Genomic DNA, 24,217 nt, shown 5'->3' on the forward strand with positions numbered 1-24,217 from the left:
AGATTATTCATGAAGTGAAAATGATTTCTTATGAAAAAAAGAAAAAGAAAAAAACCAATATTCTATCCTCTTGCTTGTGTCTCTCCAACTAATATCATTTTTTTTTTTTTTTGGTCATTTAAACGAGACTTTGATTAAAATAGCGGGGGGGATAAATAAGTGAGGTGGGGAATCACTGGCTCACACGACAACCTTGTCTTCTGTCTCTCTGACTCCATCACACGTACGGATCCCACGTGAAAAACACAAACAAAGGCAGACACCCAACACCTTTGGCTCCAGTCTCTCCGACAGCTTTCACGTTCCGCGCCGCTCGAAAAAACGCTTCCCGAGAACGGCCGGCCGTCCGTCCGTCCGTCCGTTCCTAGGCATCTCCGAGCGTCCCGAGGAACTGCTCAACCTTTCCGAACGGTCCCCTCCCCCCAACCGTCCTTGTCAACCTGCACTATCTCATCTCCACATATTACTGGCTGATTAGATTATAATAAATCCTCCTAATTATCTGAAGACTTATTTTAATCATTGTCAGGTGTGATTATAGAGCTCCCTTTATGTAATTTTTTTTTATTGAGAAAACAATAATAATAATGAGAAATCATCATCATAATCTTCCACCACCAACTTTTTTAGATAGTGGCTCGCGTTTGTTTATTCCCGGTCGTGCCTCCGCTGGGGGGAGTGGGGGAGATTCCAAAGCTCGTTGAAGCATATCCATCAATCACCCAAAGCTCTGCTCAATTAGCGGGTTTGTGATGTTTTTCTTCTCTTGTACGGTCACATTGGTCTCGACTCTTGAGAAGTTCGAATAGCAAGTGTGGTGGTTCACCCCAGGATTGATCCGAGATAATTTCCTACGTTAAAGATATTTGATAATTCTGTTAATTTTATATATTAATCAAGATTGCTCGCTAATTTTATTTATACATCTCCTTTGATTGTGCGTATCTTGATTGATACATATTGACATGTATAACCTGAGGTAATCTTCATTATGGTATAGCGAAATATACAAGAATTATAATCATTCGCTTTACATTCTTTTAATTGAGTGGATGCAAGGCCGGTTTTGTGGGGTTCTCTGACATGTTTTTCTTTTGTCCCTCTTATGTCCTTTTTTTTTTTTTCCCATTTCCATACTTTTGGCTTTTTATTGGATTTTCAAGTTGACACCCTAGGGACCCCACTTTGCAAGATTTTGAAGGGCGCATCACTATGCTACTACGTCGCGCAGAATGCAAAATAATAGACGTGGTCCCTAAATTACAAAGTTTTCATCCTCTTAAGGTTTCACTTTTATGCCACGGCATTAGCGGGTCTTACAATCTATCGCGACTTGGAGTCGTGAATCCTGGAGATGACTGTCAGGGTTGTCTACGTCTATTTATAAAAAAAAAAAAAGGGTTGTGTATGTCAAATATGGGCCTAATTCCATAAAAAGCCCTAAACTTTCTGATCCCAATTCTGGCTCGATATTTTTTTTTTATCTCGGAAAAAAATTTCTAAATTTTAGGTCCAGTCTTAAATATGCCTCAAACTTTTTTCTTCTCACAAAAAATCCCAAACTTTAAGTACAATCCAAAACCTATTGCGAATTTTGTTTTGTATAAAGAAAATACCAAATTTCAATCTATTCTCAAATCTACCCTCATGGCCTAGTCCTAACTTTGACGCACCATTTTCACGTCGATAAGAAATCTACATCCGTAAGGTAACATGGAAAATTATCTCAAAAAAAAAAAAAAAACAAAACCATTCGAGGATATGAAAATTAGAGACAAGGATAGGTGATTCTTGGACAAAGGGGCCAACGGGGGCAAATTTGAGATTAGAGTAAAAATTGGTGATTTTTCTCTTAGACAAAAAAAAAAATTCAAGGTAGATTTGAAACTGGATTCAAAGTTTAAGGTGTTTTTTCAGACTAAGAAAAAGTTCGGGGCAAATTTGGACATAAAGTTTGAGATTTTTTCTAGATAAAAAAGTTTAGGGCATAATTGAAATTAGACCTAAAGTTGAGGATTTTTTAAAAGAATTAAGCTGTTGAATATATGACTGTGTTGTAATTAGCTTTAATCAGATTAGAACCGTGATTCGTATTTAGAGCTAAATGACAATCACAATTGAATCTACACGAAAATGGAATTACGGGATTAAAGCTGCAGCTTTCAAAGATCAAGAACTGAACTGGAAAATGGTCAAATTTTAGGGGACCACTGATGTGATTTTTCCAATTATTTCACGATGGGAAAGTTTTCAGACTGTTATTACCCCAATTCCATAAAAAGGAAAAGTCTTCATTTAGATCAATTGCCCCAAATCAAGTATATTTTAACTACTAAAGTGCGGTCATTTCATGAAAAATGTACGATTTAAAAAATATTTTTTGAAAAATAATAGATTATCTTTTTTTATTACTTATAAAAATAATTAGGAATAGATTGTTATCGATGATGAAACTATTTTCCGCTAACCGATTTTTCTAAAATCATATAAGCAATTTTTTTTTAGAAGAATGTTTTTTAAATCGCCCATTTTTTACGAAATAAATGCACCTTGATTGTTTGACTTATATCCTCTTTGAACTTTAGGTCAACTATATACGCTGACCAAGGATGGAAAACAAATGTCATTTTTATACAAGTCACATGATTTTTACGTTATTTAAGCTATAGTAGTGTTTCTTCGTTAGGAATCACGAGTACATGAAAATGAAGTAAACCTTCAATAGATGGCAGACAATTTGCAGAAAAGAGAATTGTTAATTGGAGTTTGCTATATATTGGGAATATTTGATTCACTTAGAGAGTCTACTCATTATAAGCCGATCGAGTAATTAGAAATTGAAAATAATAGATATAATTACTTTCTACTTCTCGTGGAGTTTAAATTTACTACTTGTTACTTTAGATATTACTTAAAATAGATACAATATCTATAAATTTGCTAATATTTATAAAATTTATCTCTTAGTTTTTTGGAAAAGATTTTCTCATTCACACACGTCAATTTTACCAAGTAGAACAAGATATTTTCCTTCAAATTTTCACATTTTTATGGAAAAGCTTTTAAGTTTTCATCCGGAAAAGAAAGGATTCCCTCCATTAAAATTTTAACGCATTTAGGCTTCGTTTGTTTTTGTGGAAAATAACTTTCGGGAGAACGTTTTTCGGATTTTCCGACGTTTAGTTCACAGAAAATAAGCTAGTCTAGAAAAGCATTTTCCACCTATGAAAAAAAAACCCTTCAAAAGTGAGGAAAATATTTTCCTCTTGTGGCTCCGTTTATTTCGCAAAAAATGTAATATTTTTTGGAAATATTTTCCGGAAAGTCATTTTTCAAGAAAATAACTCTATTTTTCGGTGTTTGGCTAAAACTTAAAAACCAATTGGAAAACAGTTTCCAGCCTCCGACAAGGAATTGATTTTCCTACAAAAATTATTAAATAATTCGAATTTTAATAATTTTTTATTTTTTATAATAAAAATTTAATTTTACTTATTTTATTTTTAATTACTTTCTTTATTTTTTTTTTCTTCTTTCTTGTTTAATTTCTTCCTTAGCCAATAGCCAATCATGGCGACGGCCAGCGACTAGCCACAGGCGAGGCAAGCCTAGCCGAACCAGATCTGGTGAGGCTCAATGGTGTCGAAGCTTTGCTCGGGCTAGCGAGGCAACCCTTGAGCATGCCAAATCTGGCGAGATTGAGGCTCAAGCTCCATTCTGACTTGTAACATTACAACAAGAGAGAATCCAAGAAGCGGCAAACTAGAGATGAAAGATCATTGCAAACGCGATCGATGTAGTGAGGCGAGAACAAAAATGCCGAGCAGTTGGCACGTCGCTGGTCCGATTCAAGGTCTCTGATTGAAATCGATTGGGAAAAATGCTGCAAAAAAAAAAAGAGGAGAGAAATTCGACTTTCGACCCAAGCCATGTTCATCATCTCGTCGCTCTTTTTTTCTCCCTTAGGTTTCTTCTGCACTTGGTAATTTGGGACATCAAGAAAATTAGATCGCCGAGCGTGTTGGAGCTCCTGAGTTAATCGAGTTTCAATTAAACTCAGCCCTTTTCTCTCTCTCTTTTTTTTTTTTTTTTTGGGTCCCCATTGGTTCATCCTGAAGATTGTCCTTTAATTTTACATGGACCGCCCATCACTGCACAAAGTCGACGGCCTCAAGCGATGGTCGCCTCGCCAAATCCGGTGAAAACGAGCTCGAGGTGCTAGGCCGAACTCGGGGTCCGCCGACTGTCGCCGAGGTCAGAGGACGGCAGAGGAGGGAGTGGCATGCCCATGAAGGAAGAAGGAGGAAGAAGGAGAATAGAAAAAAAATTAACAAAGAAAAAATTAAAAAAACAAAAATTTCGGAATTTTAATAAACAAATAAATAATAAAAAGAAAACAGAAAAATAATTATAAAGAAATGAAATGTGAAAGAGAGGAGGCAAGAAAGATGAAGAAAATATTTTCAGAATTAGCTTATTTTGGACGACCAAACATCGGAAATCCGAAATTTTTTTTCGAGAAACGGAGCCTTTAAGGAAAATATTTTCCACATCTTTCCTTCCTCCTTTATTTTATTTTATTTTTCTTACTTTTTTACTTTTTCCTTTTTCTTTTCTCTTCTCCCTCCTTTTTCCTTCTTCCTTCACCCGCCGCTCTAGCCTCCTTCCTCTGCCGACCCCGAACCTCGGTGATGGCCAACCGCCTGATGATCGGCCATGATGTAGGCCGTCGAGCTCGAGGCTTGGCATGTTGCCTTCACAGGTGATTGGCCGAAACCAGAAGGAAAAAAAATTATAAAAAAAAGAGAAAAAAGATAAATAATTAAAAAATTAAAATTTTCAAAAAAAAATTATTAAAAGGATTCTACAGAGATTTTCCATACCAAGCAACGGAAAACATTTTCCAGGTCTTTTTCATAGGTTAGCCAAACATTGCAAAAGATTGATTCATTTTCCTAGAAAATAATTTTCCGAAAAACGTTTTTATCTCGTATTTTTTGTAAAACAAACGGAGTCTTAATGCACAATAATTATTTCTAGTATAATATATTGAATATTAAATAATCACTACAAGACTGCACATTAATCATCCAACAGGAACTGCAAGCTTGTAATTAATTTTCTTCTGGGCCAATTATACACATCAGTTTGATATTATCCGCGCCACGCGAGGGGTATCATCACCATCATCGCTAATCGTCCTGAGTTTTTCTTTGTATATTTTGGCAACACAAGATTGAAAATTATAAAAAAAAAACCACAAAAAGCACGTGTAGTATATTAGAACGGCAGTCGCATTTCAAAGTACCATGAATTAATTAACATTTATCTTAACCTTAATCTTTAATATGTATTGATTAATCCTTATGTGACGAATATAATCGATCATGCTACAGAGACTAGAGACTATACCAAAAAGTGTGCTTTTTCTAGTGAAATGTTACGTGGGTTTCTCAATTTTCTTGATTCGTGACATATCAATGCTTGCTCTTACGTAGCAACGCCATTGTTTATTTGAATAAATTGATCTAAATTTTCTTAATTTTAAAAAATTACGTGCTAGCGCTGATCGTGTTGTGTTGGACGATCGACCTCCTTGTCAGCAATTTCTAATCAAATTTGGCTGGATGGACGACATTGTCAAATCTTCAAAATGTTTAAGACTATACAATTGAAAAGTTCGGAATTGAATTGGTATAAGTGTAATAAGTTTAGAATTTTTTCGCCTATTCATTTTGAAAATGTCCGTCGCGGCTGATTAAAATACTTTTGATTCGATTTCAAATTTATAGAAACATTATACAAACATATCGCGGGTAGGGTATCCAACTCATTCGAAGCAAAAATAAAAAGGCCTAGATGGAGTAAATCTAGAAGAGACGAACAGGAAGGGGGAGAAGATATCAATTGAAAATCTTTCCATCTAGAACGCCAGGAAAAAAAAACCTACTTTATTTGAATTCATTAGAAAGAGATCATTCATAAATAAGTCAAAAATCCCAAGACGGACTCGCAAAGATTAGTAAAAAATAGTAGCAAGGGTGACAAGAGAGGTGAATAACTTACTGATTGATGGCCAAAAGCAGAACGGTTTCTTTAACTAGAAAGAAGACGGATTCTTGCATCGCCCGTTCATGAAGTTCGACACGTTCTCGATATTTTATTTTTATTTTCTTGTTTCTATTCCAAATCTGTTCCTCGACCCTGATCTGCTCCCGAAAACAGGAAAATTGATTGATAAGAAGGCGGGTATTGTTCGGTTCCGATGCGATCATTCTTCGAGTTTTAGATGTTGTCCACGGGTCCGATGCGATTGATAATGGTCCAGCATATTAGCACCTTTTCCCATGGATGCTTGATAGCTTCTTTCTTCATTATTTTTCCTGATTAAATTACGTGACCTGCAAATTGCGTGTCTATTCTAAGGACCCTCCTTGCTTTTCGCTTGGAGATATCGTTCGAATAAAGCAAGATCACGAAGGCCGCACAATTTCATGAGCGTGGTCAATGCATTATTCATTGTTAAGCAGCATTACGCTTTTCAGTATGACCATTCTTTTGAAGAGGTCATACGGTATAATTGTAAGAAGTAAGATAATTATCGAAACTGATTTACACCATGCTACAACATATTAATTCTTTCTTTCTTTTTTTCCCGTGACAATTTGAATCATGAACCATTTACTTAAATTGCCCACCCGCAATTAAACGTGAAAATTATTAAAAAACAATCATGAACCTATTGGTATTGCGCTAATTAAGCCATAAATATATATATTTTGTCAATTCAATCTTAAAGCTTTTGCATTTGTGTCAATTCAGCCATTTCGGTCAATTTTGGTCGCTCGACGTTGATGTGGGCTTTCTTAAATCATTTTTTCAGTAATAGTTTGGGTGAGGGTTGTGATTCCCTCATTGGCATTGGACGAGGGCCGCAATACCCATGCCTAAGTAAATAAAAGAAAAGAAAAAAAGAAAAATCAATTATTAGAATCAAACGACAATGCCTGTAGCGCACGTCAATACCAATCGGTCAAAATGATCCGACTGAATTGATACAAATATAAAAATTTTAGGATTAAATTGGCAAAAAAAAAAATTCAGAACTGAATTGATATAATTACAATAAGTTTGAGATTTTTTTTTTAAAAGTAATTCTCCTGCCATTAGACTGAGTTCTTTAATGCCACACAAATTCATTAGTACTAGCCAGCAGGGTCAGACTTGGGTACAGTTGGAAACACGGTTTGACTGAGTTCACCCAACTCGCGCCCGGGTTGGAAAGCGCCTAGATTTTCCCTTATTTTTTTTTTTAAAACTCAATTTCAATCCTTCCGAGTCAAATTATTCCTTCGATTCCCAGCAAGCAAATTTTCTTTCCATATTAGTGAACTATGAAAATGGACATCATCCGTGATCAATTAAAATCTGCGTTCATATGTGAAAAGTAATAAAAAAATCTTATGAAACGAGTATTCTTTCAATTGTTACTTCAACTCACTAAATTATTCATGTATCGAAACATTGATACGTTAAGATGGACTTTTACACGAGATTAAAAAGAATGTATGCGCCGATGATTAACCGTGCGTCCATCGATAATAGCACATTTTCACCCTCTTAAAATAACGTCACATGCGTAAATTTGCGATTTGAAAGTGATAATTCCAAGCTGGTGAAAATCAAACACCACCCACGTGGACGAACCCTTCGGGGCCCGGGTCAGACGACCCGTGCCACCACGGACTCTACCGACCGCTATAAGCTAGCTGGCAGGTAAGCCAGCGGGAACAAGTTGGGTGGTCTAACCCAGCCCTAAACAATTCACCGCCTGCTTGAACCGCCACCTCCTCCCGAGGCCGAGTCAACCGGTCAAACTTCAGCCGACTCCCAATAATAAAAGACGTACGCATCGAAGACCAGCCTCGTCGATCCTTGGACCGCGTTGCCGTTCTTGTTTCTCCTCCTTTCCTCGTTCAAACGTTCAACGGTCAACGTTCATTACCTTCCCACGCTCTCTCTCTCTCTCTCTCTCTAGGATTTTGAACAAATCCTGCCTGTCTTCTCAACCTGCCAAAGTTTTTATTTTGACCCGCGTTTAATAGTTTTCTTCCCACGATGACCATTGCCCATATAAAGAAGCCATTGTCGCCTCCCTCGTTCTCTCATCTCAGTAAAGCCAGAACACAAACATCCGTTCATTCATACTCTCAAGTAATCGAATCTTTCTCTCTGGTCTGTCTTAACGCACAAGGACAGCAAATGGTCTTGCCTTGGGGAATACGACGTGCAGGTCGCCGCGCTGGCAAGAGCAAGGAGGACTCGAGCATCGATGCGGCCAGCCTCGACACGGAGATCGCCGTCCCGATGCCCTTCCGGTGCCCGATATCGCTCGACCTCATGAAGGACCCGGTCACGCTGCCGACCGGGATCACGTACGACCGCAGCAGCATCGAGAGGTGGATCGAGGCTGGCAACGCGAGCTGCCCCGTCACGAAGCAGCCGCTCGGCGGGGCCGGCCGCTTCGACCTCATCCCGAACCACGCCATAAGGAAGATGATCCAGAGCTGGTGCGTCGAGAACTGCTCCCTCGGGGTGGAGAGGATCCCGACGCCGAGGATCCCCGTCACGCTGTACGAGGTGTCGGAGGCTTGCAAGAGGATCGCTGCCGCCGCTAACCGCGGCGACGCGAAGAGGTGCTACGAACTGGTGGGGAAGATCAGGTCTTGGGTCAAGGAGAGTGAGCGGAACAGGCGGTGCGCGACGGAAGGCGGCGCTGGCGATGCATTGTCGGCGGCGCTCGAGTTGTTCGGGAGCGCCTCGACAGAGGGACGACGCGGCGGGCTGCTCGAGGAGATCGTGTCGGCATTGGCGCAAGTGAGGCCGGTCAGCGAGGAGGGTCTCGCCAGGCTAGGATCGGCGACGTCCTTACATTGCATCCTAGGATTCTTGAACTGCGACGACCTGTCGTCGAGGCAAAACGCAGTCCTAGTGCTAAAAGAAGCCATCTCCTCCAATCGGATCAGGCGCAGGGCATTAGTTGAAGGCATTGAAGAGGCATTGGTGAGGATGATCAGAGAGCCAATTGGCCCAACCGCAACGAATGCTTCTCTAGTGGCCCTGTTCAACATGATCTCTCACTCTCCAAACAGCGACAAGACAAGGTCAAAGTTATTGCATCTGGGTCTTGTCCCTTTGCTGATAAACCTCCTCGTGGACTCACCAGACAAGGGCGTGTGCGAGAGGGTCCTGGGAGTTCTTGACCTCCTATGCGAGACCAGAGAAGGGAGGGACGAGGCCTTTGGCCATGCCTTGACCATGCCCATCTTGGTCAAGAAGATCCTGAGGGTGTCCAACTTGGCGACCGACTTTGCGGTTGCCATCCTGTGGAAGCTGTGCAAGAACGAAGAGGGTGACGAGAGGAGAGCTCTGATAGAGGCGATCCAAGTGGGTGGGTTTCAGAAGATGTTGGTGCTGTTGCAGGTGGGTTGTGGGGAGGGCGCGAAGGAGAACGTGAGGGAGCTGTTGAAGCTGATGAACCTGTACAAGGACCGGGTGGATTGTGTGGATTCTTCTCTGGATTTCAAGTATCTGAAAAGGCCATATTGATTGGCCTAGTTTTGACCCATTCTTTCATTAGGCCAGGATCAGAAAAAAGATGTACAAAAAGCACAAGAATTATAGAACCGACTCTTCTAATTAGTTGAATTGAGATTAATACAAGCAATTTTGCTCACGAATCGCAAACTTTCTTGCTATTTTATACAATGAATTCGATGGGGGTATTTATGAATTCCGTTAGGTAAATGATAAACTCGAAGAATGCCAAAATTGGAAAATGGAAACTACAATAGAGAGCAAGAAAGTTCTCAAGTTTTATGCTGTTCTTTTACACACAGATCCCGAGCACAACCGCATTTGGCACGGTAAATCGCCTACTAAGGAGGATCAAATTGCTAGATTATTTTTTTGGTCAAAACATAGCCTGAGCAAATCCATAAAGGAGATAGATGACATAGTACTAGGATCATGGGAATGCAAAGAGAGAGACCCTTCAGTTTAGTCCATATTTGGCTAGGGCATCAGCACTAGAAGGTTTCACAAAAGGGAGACAAAGTCCTAACTTAATCATAAGACACCGGTTCCCCTCGCATGAGCGCATATCATAGTAGCACACCGGACAACCGGCGCATCTGCGAATGTTTGGAGCAATGACCTGCAAACATTGGTGAGTACAACGTTTGGGTTTGAGCTTGTAGGTTGTGTAGGAACGCGTCGATAACAATTTCAGCGTCCAATTCAAGTACTAGTGCTGTTGGATGCTATGAACCTTAGCTAATCTGAGGCCATCGAGAAGCGCCATAGTTCTGCCACCACGCTGTCTGCAATGCCAACGTTTCTACTGAAGCGGGCAATCCAATTCCCTAGCAATCCCTCAATTACCGACCTACTCCTGCTTTGTCAGGATTTTCTTAGGAAGGCTCTTCTGTATTCAAGTTAGACCATTCTTGCAGTGGTGGTTTCCAACCAACTGAAATGGTCTTGTACTTTGTACTGCCTTATGATTGATTATGACAGATGTAATTGCTAATAGAGATTTGCTAAGAGTGTGAGATTTCGAAATTAAGCTCCTCTCTTTTTGGCATGGCCACCGTATCCTAATTAAGCAAGCGGATTTTCGTCGATATCTCCCCACAAGAAATATCTGGCTATTTGGTTCATTTTTTCACTAACTTTCTTGGGAAATTTACTTACCTGTATTTATATGAGTCGGTATAACTGAGACAACTGATTAGATGAGAGCGACATGAACTGAAATCTTGTGGCCTCATCTTCTCTTGAATATCAGAAAGCCAAGACCCTAGTTTCTTGGTTTTCTTGAATACCAAGAATTGAGCAATAGTACTGCCTTCCAAGTTTTATTGCTTAACTACAATAGAATTTCAGATGCTGCATGTGCATTTTGTAACTGCAGACCGGACTCTATCGATCACCTCTTTTTCGGATGTCGTACCACCGCTGCCCTCGCACTATTTTGGGCAGCCAAGTTCAATCTGGCTTGGTTTAACAAGGACTGGTGGGACAACCTACAGTGGGCCATGCAGCACATTAGTGGCCAGAGTTTCTACCAGACTATTGCCCGCTTTTCTTTTAGTGCATTGTGACACATCATTTGGAAGAAGAGGAACCACATCCTATTCCGGAATCAGACTCTTTTTTTGCCAGCTATCAAGAAGCACCTTGAGACAAGGCTCTGACACATCATTTGGAAGGAGAGGAATCACATCCTATTCTGAAATCAGACTCTTTTTTTTGTGAGGGACAAGGCTCTAACATTCAAACGTGTGGAAGACACCTCAAGAAATCGAAGGATGCAAGCAAGCCGGGGCATCAATCCGTCTGTTTTTAGTTGATATGAAGGTCGTTCCGGCCTTGTTTTGTTTCCCACTTTGGCCGCCTGTTTTGGCCTCTTCTTTCTCTTTTTTTCAGGGATACAAGTCCCTTTTTTGAATCCACGATATCCTTGCGCCCTTTGTGACGTTCACTAGTGTCACCACGAGTGCAAGGCATTTCTTTGTGATGTCGAGCTTCGCTCTTGTATAGTTGTGTTTTGGTCAAAGTCAATACAAATCTTACCTTTATAAAAAAAAAAAGGAGTTGAGCAATAGTAGCTTTCCAGTGAAGATGATGGGAGGAGAAGAAAGCTTGTGATTCCTCACATTTGACGACATAGTCCGATTCCAAGCAGAATTCTGCTACCTTACTTGCCATGGATCGACAAGTCCTTTCATTAACTTTTCCAAAGAGCATTGAGATCATCAGCCAAAAAAAAGAAAAAAATGTGGGGAAGTTCGAAACAGTTTCTCCCACCAGAATCGGTTGCCACTCTTTTGACTCAATGGCTTTAGCAACAAGTTGCGAGAGATATTGAAGTCTGAGGATGAACAGGTAAGGAGAAAGGGATGTAAGCCGATTTCTCTCCTTTCTTTTAGGACAGGGTGTTCAACTGAGGTTACACAGCTCAACCAAAGCCGTGATATTATTGGGGACTGGTAGAAGTGGAGCATCTGACTGATGAAGGACCATTCTAAGCGATCATAAGCTTTATTACGTCGGTCATTTTCTATAGCCGTGAACCCATGTCCGCCTGCAAAGGCTTATGGGTCGGTAATGGACAGCGGAGGCGAATATATAATCTTTGGAACTGGGCAAATCTAAGTAAGGTTCCATCTGGGCCAATGCGACCTACATAAACAATTTATCTAGCTTCTAGAAAAATATTCTACTTGACGGCGGCGAGGTCCGGTTGTCTTCCAAGATTTCAGGGACCAAAAGAGCAGGCTCAACCTCTTCCACAGGAGGAGCGAATAAAAGCTGACTGCAAGTATGTTAATAGCAAGGAAGCTGTCCGGAACTGTGGCTGTGAAAACTGTGGTGAAACGTTGAGGGAAAAAGTTCAGATCTTTAACGAGGAGCTGGGCGACACGGTTTCCACCACGACGATATGATCATCCTGTGACCAGATTGCAGCCAGCTTTTTCCGAGATTTCATCCACCGGAGCACTTCTGCCTCCCTTAGGACGTCATTGAGTTCATCTGTTAAATCCAACTCTTGTTACCTTCACTTTCGTGAGAACATATGACCAAGAAACATCCTGATCCCACTGTTGCAGGGAAATGGACGGTTCATCTAAAGAGGGAGCGGAAGGCAGGCAGTCTTCTACGCATTTGATTTCAATAAAAATACCAAATTCTTAACACCTTATCTGGTCTAAGTTCTGCCCTTATTTTATATATATCGTCTAATCAATTTGCGAATACCATGTCGTCTCTTTGCCGTGTCCCAAGCGTTACTCTCTCCTGCAATTTCTTCACACCAGTAATTATCTGAATTTACCACTCAATTCTCGGTTCTTTCCAGGACTTGAAACCAGACTCTGCTATAGTATTAAATGTCCGAAATTTTCATCTGCGTACTGAAAATTTGCCTCTAAGATGTTTTAATACGGAAGAATCGGAAAGTGAGGATGCGTGGATTGCGGGCATATGCACGTGATCTCTTCGTTCCATGTGCGTTTGAATTGAGGTGCCCATCTATGTAAACTCAAATTGTCATATTTTTCGAGATCAACACTACAGAAGAAAGTGCCATTTTTTTTTTATGCGGCAACAGGAAATTCTTCTTGTTCTTGCCAGTCAACTTTGGATTCTGCTTGGCAAACAGATAAACGGCGTAACCTTTGGATTGCAACCGACAAGTTTTGAGTAACTAGCAAGTAACAAGTTCAGATTTTTTTTGTTTTTGTTTTTGCTTTTGTTTTTTCGTTCTTAAACGAGAAGGCTTTTCTTTATATTAAGGGATGCTAGTTGGTGATTACATTAAGTAGGCTAATGCGTAATGCCTGCACAGATGCAGAATTTCGGGTTTTGAGTTTCCTCCCCGTTCGAGTTTCAATCGAACAGGAGATCCGCCAACAATGGATGCATGTCTGCTGCAAAGAAGAAGAAGAAAAGAGCGGAGAGTCTGAACAACAAAACTTCATGGAGCTTCACCCAACCGTTGACCTTCCACAAGCTTCCAATACTTAACCTCACCAAAGCATCCATTACTTTAATTGCTTCTCACCACTGTGACTCACCTCTTGCTCATTCTTTATTTGTATAGTTATCACATCGATGCCTGCCTAAATGAAACTCCAGGATTCAGTCAATGCTGCTTGTACTGTTCCATATGCTACACAGGACTTCAACCCTGCAACTGCTAAAACCATACACACTGCTGAGTCCATTTCTGAGTGAAACCAGTAGTGTGCAAAAGTAGGAAGGACTTGCAAACACCAAACAAGATTGGATCGGGGATGGACTCACCTCGCCGTCACAAGCCCCGCTCTCTCTCCACCGCTCTCTTCTTCATCGTCCTCCTCTCCACCAATCTCCTCACCTTCTTCCTCTCCACCACCTTCTACTCCTCTTGCTCCCTCACTTCCTCCGTCCTGGCCGCCAATGGTAGAGCCACCTCGACAAATAGCGTTCCCTCCACCACAGTCTCGCACGATGAGTTCCAGCGGTCCGAAGATCTCCCCCCCGAGTTCCTCGCCTTCACATCAGGCCAATCCCTCCCCTTCGGCTTCAACTCCAACTTCGACTCCGATAAAATCTTCCCTCCTGTTGGCAGCGGCTGCACAAGGTTCCCAGACGATCTCCACCACTTCATGACATACCCCGTCAATGGATCCTGCCCCGACGACGAGCTCCTCGCACAGAAGTTACTCCTACGTGGCTGCGAGCCCCTCCCCCGCCGCCGCTGCCGCCCCGCTGCGCCTCCCGGCTATGTTGAGCCTCATCCTTTTCCGACGTGCATCTGGACAACTCCTTCAGATAACTCTGTGGTGTGGACCGCCTACAAGTGCAAGGACTACGACTGCCTCATCAACCGGAAGCACCGGCAGAAAGGCTTCGACGACTGCAAGGACTGCTTTGACCTAGAGGGGCGGGAGAAGTCCCGGTGGACCACGACCGAGAGCCATGGCGACCTCGACTTCACCATTGATGAAGTCCTGGCAACGAAACCGCCGGGGAGAATCAGGATTGGGCTAGACATAGGCGGTGGCGTGGCCACGTTCGCCGTCCGGATGATGCAGAGGAATATAACCATTGTGACCACCTCCATGAACCTGAACGGCCCTTTCAACAGCTTCATTGCTTCCAGGGGAGTTGTGCCTCTGTACATAAGCATCTCCCAGAAGCTGCCATTTTTTGACAACACACTTGACATTGTGCACTCGATGCACGTGTTGAGTAACTGGATCCCGACAACACTCCTGCATTTCCTGTTGTTCGATGTGTACAGAGTGTTGAGGCCTGGAGGGTTGTTTTGGCTGGATCATTTCTTTTGTTCCGGTGATCAGTTGGAGAAAGTGTATGCACCGGTGATTCAGAATATCGGGTTCAACAAGCTGAAGTGGGTTGTGGGGAGGAAGCTTGACCGCGGGCCCGAGCTTCAAGAGATGTACCTCTCTGCTTTGCTGGAGAAGCCATTGAAGAACTCGTGGTGATTCACATTTTTTTCCTCTAATGACACTTTCAGTTTAGTTGACTTTTGACCGGAAATTAGTCCCCTGAAGGATTTTTAGGAAAATCAAGAACAAGAGTGGTAATGCACGGGCATGTATTCTTCTTCTGTATCTTTGTTTTCTTGAACTTTCCTTAAATGGATTCTCTCTTTTCTTGAAATCAATACTCTAACCAGAAAGCAGGAGCCCCACTGTGCAAACGTTTTGAGCAACAGCTACAAGAGTTTCAATTTTTTTCCCTGCATCAAATCCTAGGAAAAGCAAAAGATAAGTAGCTACAAATAAAGCCAAAAATGAGTGTCACCTCAAATAAGCTTCGAATGTCTCATAATTGTGCTAAGTCTTGAAGGCATACTTGGGACGATTCGCCTCGGGTCAAAAAGTCTCTAGAAGGAGCAGTTTGGCATGCACACCTGACACTGAGTCAGCAAGCTACATGCTCCAAATGTTAAAACAGATTGCCCCACTCGGATGCATTTGAACCTGAAATCATATCCACGAGACCTTCTCCACTAGGAAAGCAGTGGACTCCAAAATCTGTGCAAAGAAAACAAATGTGCACTCGCTTCAGAAATTGTGCAGGTTTCATTCATCCAACCAATATCACATGTTAAAAGCTTATGAGCAGACCTTGAACCTGTAGTTATAACCACTCCTGCTTGTTCAAACTCGATCCATTTTTAGGTCAAAATCCTGACAACTTATGTCATGCCTCACAATCGATACAAATCTTCGGTCAAAAGCAACTGTAATTTTCAAGCATCCAACCAAGCTCCATTGCGGCTGTTTTTGCCAAATAATCACCCTTTAATCATCTATAAACACTACTACAGTGGGAGATTAAAGAATGGCTATTAGTAAAATCAAAGAGGCCTTATTGTTTCACATGAAAAAAAAAATGGCGAGATAGACGTTCAATCGTCCAAACAGCAATGAACACGTGGATTAAGGTCTCGACAGCTGTAGAGTGGGGATGTTTGGTGTGACATGACCGATTCCCCGAACCCTGCCAGATTCTACTTAGCAAACAAAACCCCATATTAATTGTTGCATCAGAAGCAAAAAGCATCACGAGGATATCATTGCATCTCTATATGGACATACAATCATATCATTAACTATTCCGTTCATCAATTATGCAGAAAAGGCCAGTGTTAATTATCTTACATGTTATGAAAGAAGACTTAACCATTCTGACATTAACAGATGTCTCTTAACAATGCAAGCTAATTCTGACGAATAAAGGAGAAATAAATCTAGAGTATTACTTGCCTTGGTTTCATGGCCAAGTCCATTATATACAATTTTCTTTCATTGATAATTCCCGTTCCTACTATCGTCTTCCTGATAGTGTATACGATCATGCGCTCGGTATCGTCTTCATGATCCCTTGCACGATTCTTCTTCAATTTCCGGGCTACGCTTCCATTTCTGCAACACCTTGAGATCCAGGACTGATTTTGTCCTGACAAGAAATATGGTAAGTCTTCCTCCTCCTCAATTAGCACACCATTTGTGAGACAGCTAATGTTTTCGATGTTTTCTCTCGTATATACATGAAACCTTTCATTACTTACCTTTGACTGCTTTGTAGCATCAGATCATTCCTTAAGGCTCCTTGATCTCATTCTTTAAGCACGGTCAACTTTTTTATTGCGTAGCATAGACTAGATTAGGTCATGGAAGAACACATCTACCAATTTATTTTGACTACTTCCTACTCTCCACAACAGATTAAATTGCAAATAATGAAAAAAAGATTAAGATCTGTGGCTATCAGAGATAAAAAATCACACTTGTGCATGGTTGAATTGATAAACTACCTCAGACTTTTTGACCAAAAGACACAAACACCAGTACAGATACCGACCTTTTTGTCATCACAGAATATTTTCACAGGAGACTAATTTCTCTTGCCAAAAGTGCCTTGAAGTTGCCGATGCATATCTTGATTTTGTCGTTAAACGATCAGTCGGCATACAGGAGTTGATAATATCACAAGAAATCATTGCATCTGCACATAGATATAGGATAAAAAATGCATAGGGCTATTAAAACTAGTGCGAAATATGATGTAAGAGATCCGATTTTTCTCTTCTGCAAAGGTCAAATGATTAGATCAAACAGATATTTTAACCTCAAGCGGCTAAGACCTCTACATACAATGTGTATTGCCGGTGTCTTGTGACATGACTTAAATCCATGAGCATGCCATAGACATCACTTTCTATGTGAAATACAAATCAGAAATTATCACATATGCAACCTCAGTTCTGTCTTCCTACTATCGAGTCAAAAAATTTACACGGCTTTAATTTCAGTGTACATTTGCTATTGTTCTTTTGAGCATATGTCCAGATATCTTTGAACCATGTAACCGTGAAGACCAAGAGTTGTCGTTTTGCTCGGAATAGAGCGTGTCGGATAGTCAATGATATGTCCATTTCTCTATAAATGACCACTATAGAATAGAAAAGAGCTTTCTTTTAGCATATCTTTGTATGATGCATATTAGCATATCTCAAGAAAGCTTTGCGTCATACTATGAAAACCAACAAATACCCATTATCGTGAAAATTATCTTTGCCTGTTAGTTAGCTACATGCCTTCCTGTTTCATTGCCATGAGTAACATAATTTGCTGAATGAGAAGGTTCCTCGATGGAGACACATAAACTTCATATCCCTTAGACTCTCTTTATAATCTCTCAGGCAGCAAAAAAACCTATATCAGCAATGGTTAAATTAGACCAATGAAAAAGGTATAACAGATGGGTGAAGTAGAAGTAGATTCTCATTAGGCCATAGCAAATGGACAAAAAAAAAAAAAAAGAATGCAAGTAAATCAAGATAGGAGGAAGCTGAATTTTCAATGAATGATAATGAAGAGCACTAACCTCAGTAAGAAGAGTGAGACATAATAAACATAATCTCCACATAAGTTTCATAGATACCTGAACCTCAAGCTGACTTCCCCACAAAATGGATTGATCCCCTGAATAAGGACCAGCTTTCTTGAAGCAGGCATAACCATTCTTTTATTCAATAGATCGTGAGCTCCAGCTTCCCATCCATGCTTTTTATCCAGAATATGAGTTATGATATCCTTCAAAATGCTAAACTCATATCCTTTACAATGTTAATAGATTTCTTTCGGTTCATATTATTTTAATTCTTCTGTCCCGATAATAACATTTGTATAGATTCCAATTTTATCTTGTATTGTTTCTTGTATGAAATTTACCAGGGGGAGAAAAGGGTAAAGTTGAATGTACATAGTCTAACCAACGTGTCTTTTTAACAGGCTGATAATGCAAAACCATCGCAAGAAGCAACAGCCAGAATGGCTCAGCTCTTTCCTCCAGAAGACTTTCTTCCAATCATGTTCAGCACGCCCAATTCGTAGGAATGACTTAAATAAGTATTGCATCAACTGTGATTCATCTGCTTGTCAGTACTGCATCTCTTCAGGAAGTCATCGCCAACACAAGATACTTAAAATCTACAGACATGTCTACAAGGATGTTGTCTCCCTCTCCTCCATTGAAAAGTATATCGATTGCTCCAGAGTACAGGTACCCCGTATATAATCTACAATTGCAAGTTTCAATACTCATCAATGGTATTTAGCTAAGTATAGGATAGTGTTGATATATACGTGATTTGAATAGGACTTGTTAAACCTAAATTTTATTAGGGAAAATTGTGGATGGTTCACTACTCTATTTAAGACATCAAGTATGCGTTGTGATGCGTTGTGATGCGTATGTAAAGCATGTGACAGCGATATGATCGGGTCTGATAATAGATCATAGAAAAGATTCTCTTCAAACAAACCAGCCTATCCTAGTGTAGGTGGAGATCCGGAATTTTCTGAATCCTTATGTAAGGAATTACTAAAGAAATTCTTTCCACAAAGATGTGAATTAGGAAGGATTTTGCCTTCGCTTTTAGTTTTGACAATTGGAATTTGAAAGGTCGGAAGCCTTACAAATACTAACCCATTTATAGTTCCTCTGTATCAGAAAAAAGAAATGTGTTCATGCAAGTTTTAGAATGTAAGTGGAAACTATTTTCCGATTCTTCAGTTGAGGAATACATGCAATAATTAATCAATCAGTACTGTGGTATCTTCATCAGGATCTATCAGTTAGAATTTTGCTCATCTGCTGAGGATGAGTTATGAGAATTTTTATAAATTTCACTGTTACAAGATCTTCGTCCACTCACAGTGGCGCATGCATAAGGCAAAGCAGAAGACACATTTAACAAACTATACTTAATTGTACATGGTAAGAAATTATAAGGAACAGGCAGAAGCAACTTACAGTTTTATATCCATCTAATAGGTTTTCTGATAAGTCCTCCCTGCATGTCAAAAAAAGACTAGGTGAACGCCTTTCAGTACACATAGAAAGATAGATGACAATATGCTTTCAAGATTTCCCGTTAATGGTTGCATCTATAGGATTGGGAACAGATTGCACTTGAGGTCGTAGTATTGTTGATGCTGTCATTCTGATTTGCTGGGTTATAGCAAGGCATTATCTTTTTTATTTAAGCAACTTGTTGTCTACAAAGAGGGAGAAAAAGGTATCTATAGGTTTGCAAAGATAAGGGACAAGAAAAGTAAAGACTTGACACAGGTTAGATGCATCAAGGATGAAAATCAAAAACTCTTAGTAAGAGACGCACAAATTAAGGAAAAGTGGATGAGCTATTTTAACAAGCTTTTTAATGGAGAGAGCGATAGAAGTGAGGTGAATTTGGATGACGCTTTTGATGATTTAAACAGAAGGTTTGTGCGTAGAATTAGAGCGCATGACTTTAAGGAGGCATTAAAGAAGATGAAGACTAGCAAAGCCTTGGGACCCGGTGGTGTCCCTATTGAAATGTGGAGATGCTTAGGGGATGTGGCAATAAGTTAGTTGACTAACCTTTTTAACAAGATTTTCCAAACTAATAAGATGGCTGATGAATGGAGAAAGAGTATGCTTGTGCCTATCTACAAAAACAAAGGGAATATCCAGAATTGTTCCAACCATAGAGGCATTAAGCTTATGAGTCATACAATGAAGTTGTGGAAGAGAGTTATTGAGCATCGTTTAAGAATAGGGTCCAAGGTCTCTGTAAATCAATTTGGATTTATGCCAGGAAGATCTATCATGGAGGCTATCTTCTTGATACGACAATCGATAAAGAGATATCGAGAAAAGAAGAAGGACCTACATATGGTGTTTAATGATCTCAAGAAAGCGTATGATAGGGTTCCAAGAAAGGTTCTATGGGGTTCTTGAAAAGAAAAGAATGCCTTCAAAGTATGTAGAGGAAATCAAGAATATGTATGATGGTGTTACTACATGTGTGAAGGCTTGTAATGACACTTCAAGTTATTTTCCAATCACAGTAGACTCACACCAAGGTTCTGTTTTGAGTCCTTATCTTTTTTGCCCTAGTTATGGATGAGTTATAAAAAGATATCCAAGATGAGGTGCCATGGTGCATGCTATTTGTAGATGATATTGTGCTTATGGATGAGACCAGAGTTGGGATTGGCGCTGAATTAGAATTATGGAGAAGCACGTTGGAGCCTAAAGGATTTACGTTAAGTCGAAGTAAGACCAAATACATGAAGTGTGAGTTCGACATGGCAAGAGGAGGAGATCAAGAATCCGTGAATATACTTGGACAGGAGGAACTCAAGAAAGATGCTTTTAGATATCTGGGATCAATATTGCAAAAGGGGGAGGCATTGATGAGGATGTAAGCCATAGAATCAGAGCAAGTTTGATGAAATGGCACAGTGCATCAGGATTTTTGTGTGATCGCAAAATCCTTCTTAAGCTAAAAGGAAAATTTTATAGAACAGCAATAAGGCCTACAATGCTATATGGAGTTGAATGTTGGCCAGCACAAAGGCAGCATGAGCATAAAATGAGAGTAGCGGAAATGAGGATGTTAATGTAGATGTGTGGTCATACAATGATAGATAAGATAAGAAATAAAGATATTCGACGAAAAGTTGGAGCAGTACCGGTAGCAGAAAAGATGAGAGAACATAGATTGAGATGGTTTGGGCATACTCTTCGAAGATCCCTAGATGCTCCGGTAAGAACAGAAGTTTGTTACCTAGAGCATGATATAAAGAGAGGAAGAGGTCAACCGAAACTTACTTGGGGAGAAAATAGTAAAACAAGATTTAATGAAGTGGGAAATAGATTAGCGTACGGTTTGTTTTAGGTTTGAGTGGAGGAAAGCTATTAGCATTGTGAAGGGGGAAAATTTATATGTTTTTTACTGTCTTTTTTAGTCATTTTTCCCTATATATATTTATATATTTTTATTTTTATATAATTATTTCTTTTCCTCCAATCGGTCTTGCTTTTATTTTATTTATTTTTGAGTTCATCGATTGCCGACCCCAACTAGTTTGGGATAAAGGTGATGTTGATGTTTGTCTTGTTGTCTTGCAAGTTTCAGCCATACAAGTCCAACAAGAGAATGGTAATAGCCCTGAATCCTCTTCCCCATAGTGGCCCAACAACATCAAATGGTAAGACATCCTGTGAGATATGTAAGAGAAGACTATTGGATCCTGACCTCCATGATTACTGCTCCATTTCTTGCAAGGTAACCATGGCAGAAATACGGGTTAATTAGAATATGTTTGGCTAAATCCCATGTGCATTACACTGAAGAAATTCAAACTTCAGGTCATGGATTTTTCGAGAAAAACCAATGACCAGGAGCCTCCACATCTTTCTGTCCAAGCTCCAACAAAGGAAATGCAAAGTGAAGCTGCTCAGCCCAGCAAAGCACCGCGCCGAAGAAAAGGGAAGCCTCAAAGAGCTCCATTCTTTTGAAGTCTCAATGGCACATTCGGAGTAATTCTGTTTTGGAGAGAACTTCATAATCTTGGTGGTGCTTTGTAACTGGCTATTTAATTTGGATAATATGCTTAGAATGAACTGAGACTTGTCTGTTATTTTGATCGTAAACTGTAGACTCTGTCAACATCAAGTGATCTTGCTTGCTTAAACTCTGCAAACCAATGTTATTCATCCTCCAGGCTCAAGTGATTGCTATCACTTTGTGAACTAACCCCGTGTTGCTTACATTGTGGCTGCGGTTTTCAGGATATTGGCTGGGTGGAAAAAGGTTACCACCTACCACTCCAAAGCAGGTAAAACTGCCGTCACTTTTCTTGCATGAATAGTTTGTCAAGTCTTCCTTTGGCGCAAGTAATCTCCAAGAGACCTGAGGACATACAACATCAAACCGTAAGCAGTAGCAATAGCAAGGTATTCAAACACAATTTGATTATGTGGGTAAAGATCAAGTTGCCTCTAGAAAAAAAGTTCGCTTGGGAATGAAATCTTTGATGGCTGTCAAATGGGTAGATCAATGCTAACCATACAAGCAATCTTCATAAGTAGAATTTCAAACTTTCCCTTGCGATTGATGAGAAAAACACGTTGTCCCTGATCAGTTGATGACGGTCAGCCAACTCGATCCTGAGGTACTTATTGGTATTTATCTAGTAACCCACTCAGTTTCTCTACTGCTGCTTCATAATCGTGCTATGATAGCTTGCCTGGTTGGGATGAGAAACCCCAAAGAGTACTCTGCAACCAAGTTCTATTTGTCCTAGACATCCTTCAGGGCCCTAAAAAATGAGCCATGAACATAGATTCGCACATTCTAGCTGTCAAGCTATTGGTTTTCATACTTGAACTCCAGAAAAATCAATTTTTCCAGTATCATTGATCGTGCCACGCATTACATAGTTTCTGCACAGACATCCCAGACAGTCACGCGCACTTTTGCCAATAAAGACGATGAAATACCCCGAGACAGATTTTTCATTCGCAACGTCGAGAAGAGAGCGCCCAGTAGAGACATCACAAGAACTATAAAAATTTTAGATATTGAAATACCAGACACATCGGCATTTGGCAGCGTAAGCGAATCCGAGGTTTCATTTCCTTCGCATTCGCCGATTCCATGGAACCCAGAAAAAGAAGATTAGCAACAAATGAAGCTAACAGAGTTCCGTTGATTGTAACGAAGGCGTGATCACGCCCCCAAGAAACAAGTCTCCGGGTCACTGAGTTAACTCAGAACAATCCAGCGTCACTAGGGAAATAGTTTGTTCTTCGGCGACGTCGATTCCAAGAGAAAAATTTGCGCTTTGTACCCGATTTTATGCCCCTGTTTTCCTCTGGCCCTGTTTATATAATCGGATTTTGGGAAAATTTTAGAGTTATGAATGTCTTGATTTTCCCAAATAAAAATTTAAAATGAATATTATTTTAAATAAAAATTTAAAGTGTTTTCTTTATTTAAAAAAAAAAAAGTCTGATGGCGAGTATTTTCATCTTTTTACATTTTTTGATTTATTTTCCTTTTTCCTTTCTCTTCCTCCCAGTCCCGCTAGTTGCCATCATCACCGTCTTCTTCTTTTCTTAAAACTTCTTTTCCTGAAACTTCCCTGAACTCTGTAACTGCATTCTAGCCCGGACGCCCCGTCGCCGGAAGTCGTCGGATTACGGCAAGCACACCTCCGACGCGGCGGCTCTCTCACATCCCCGCTGTCCCGGACGCCCCCATGGTAGAGAGCGGGTTCCAAAGCCCGTCCACGTCGCGCGCCCCCAATTGCCCGAGCCTGCAGGAGATGGTGCGCGAGGAGATCTCGCGGCTCCTGCAGTCGTACGGCGACGAGCCGATCACCCTGACCGTCACCGGCCACAGCTTGGGCGCGGCCCTGGCCACGCTCACCGCGTACGACGTGAAGACGGCCTTCGGGAGCGCGGCCCCACTCGTCACCGTCATCTCCTTCGGCAGCCCACGGGTAGGCAACCGGAGCTTCCGGTGCGGCCTCGAGGAGCAAGGGATCAAGGTCCTTCGCATCGTCAACTCGGACGACCTGATAACAAAAGTGCCTGGGTTCGTCATCAACAGAGCCGACGGCCACAACGGCGTCCCGAGCGACCGGGACATCCGGGTGCTGAGCTCGCCGAGCTGGATCCAGAGACGCGTGGCGGACACACGGTGGGAATATGCTGAGGTCGGGAAAGAGCTGAGGCTCGAAAGGAGGGACTCGCTGTACCTCAGCTGCATCCACGTATGAACAGGGGCAAAAAA

General features: G+C 40.9%; 2 protein-coding genes and 2 long non-coding RNA genes across 4 annotated transcripts; 2 read left to right on the top strand and 2 right to left on the bottom strand.

Moving 5' to 3' along the window:
• Window positions 1-312: 312 nt before the first annotated feature.
• On the bottom strand, window positions 313-20,355 carry LOC125313973. Its single transcript, XR_007197714.1, has 4 exons — window positions 19,651-20,355; window positions 4,525-4,529; window positions 393-394; window positions 313-324 (listed from the first exon to the last, which is right to left on the bottom strand). It is a non-coding gene; the product is annotated as an uncharacterized LOC125313973 (long non-coding RNA).
• Window positions 8,151-9,742, top strand: LOC115738965 (U-box domain-containing protein 21-like). Its single transcript, XM_030671791.2, has one exon. It carries the CDS (start codon window positions 8,263-8,265, stop codon window positions 9,607-9,609), a length of 1,347 nt encoding a protein of 448 aa, XP_030527651.1. The 5' UTR covers window positions 8,151-8,262; the 3' UTR covers window positions 9,610-9,742.
• On the bottom strand, window positions 15,960-19,637 carry LOC125313972. The gene is made up of 2 exons (XR_007197713.1): window positions 16,343-19,637; window positions 15,960-16,090 (listed from the first exon to the last, which is right to left on the bottom strand). It is a non-coding gene; the product is annotated as an uncharacterized LOC125313972 (long non-coding RNA).
• A 3,246-nt stretch (window positions 20,356-23,601) lies between the features above and the next one.
• On the top strand, window positions 23,602-24,203 carry LOC115737551 (phospholipase A(1) DAD1, chloroplastic-like). Its single transcript, XM_030669731.2, has one exon. It carries the CDS (start codon window positions 23,682-23,684, stop codon window positions 24,201-24,203), a length of 522 nt encoding a protein of 173 aa, XP_030525591.1. The 5' UTR covers window positions 23,602-23,681.
• The last annotated feature ends 14 nt before the right edge of the window (window positions 24,204-24,217 follow it).

Source organism: Rhodamnia argentea, chromosome 2 (genome assembly GCF_020921035.1).
Source record: "Rhodamnia argentea isolate NSW1041297 chromosome 2, ASM2092103v1, whole genome shotgun sequence".
NCBI classification, from domain to species: domain Eukaryota; kingdom Viridiplantae; phylum Streptophyta; class Magnoliopsida; order Myrtales; family Myrtaceae; genus Rhodamnia; species Rhodamnia argentea.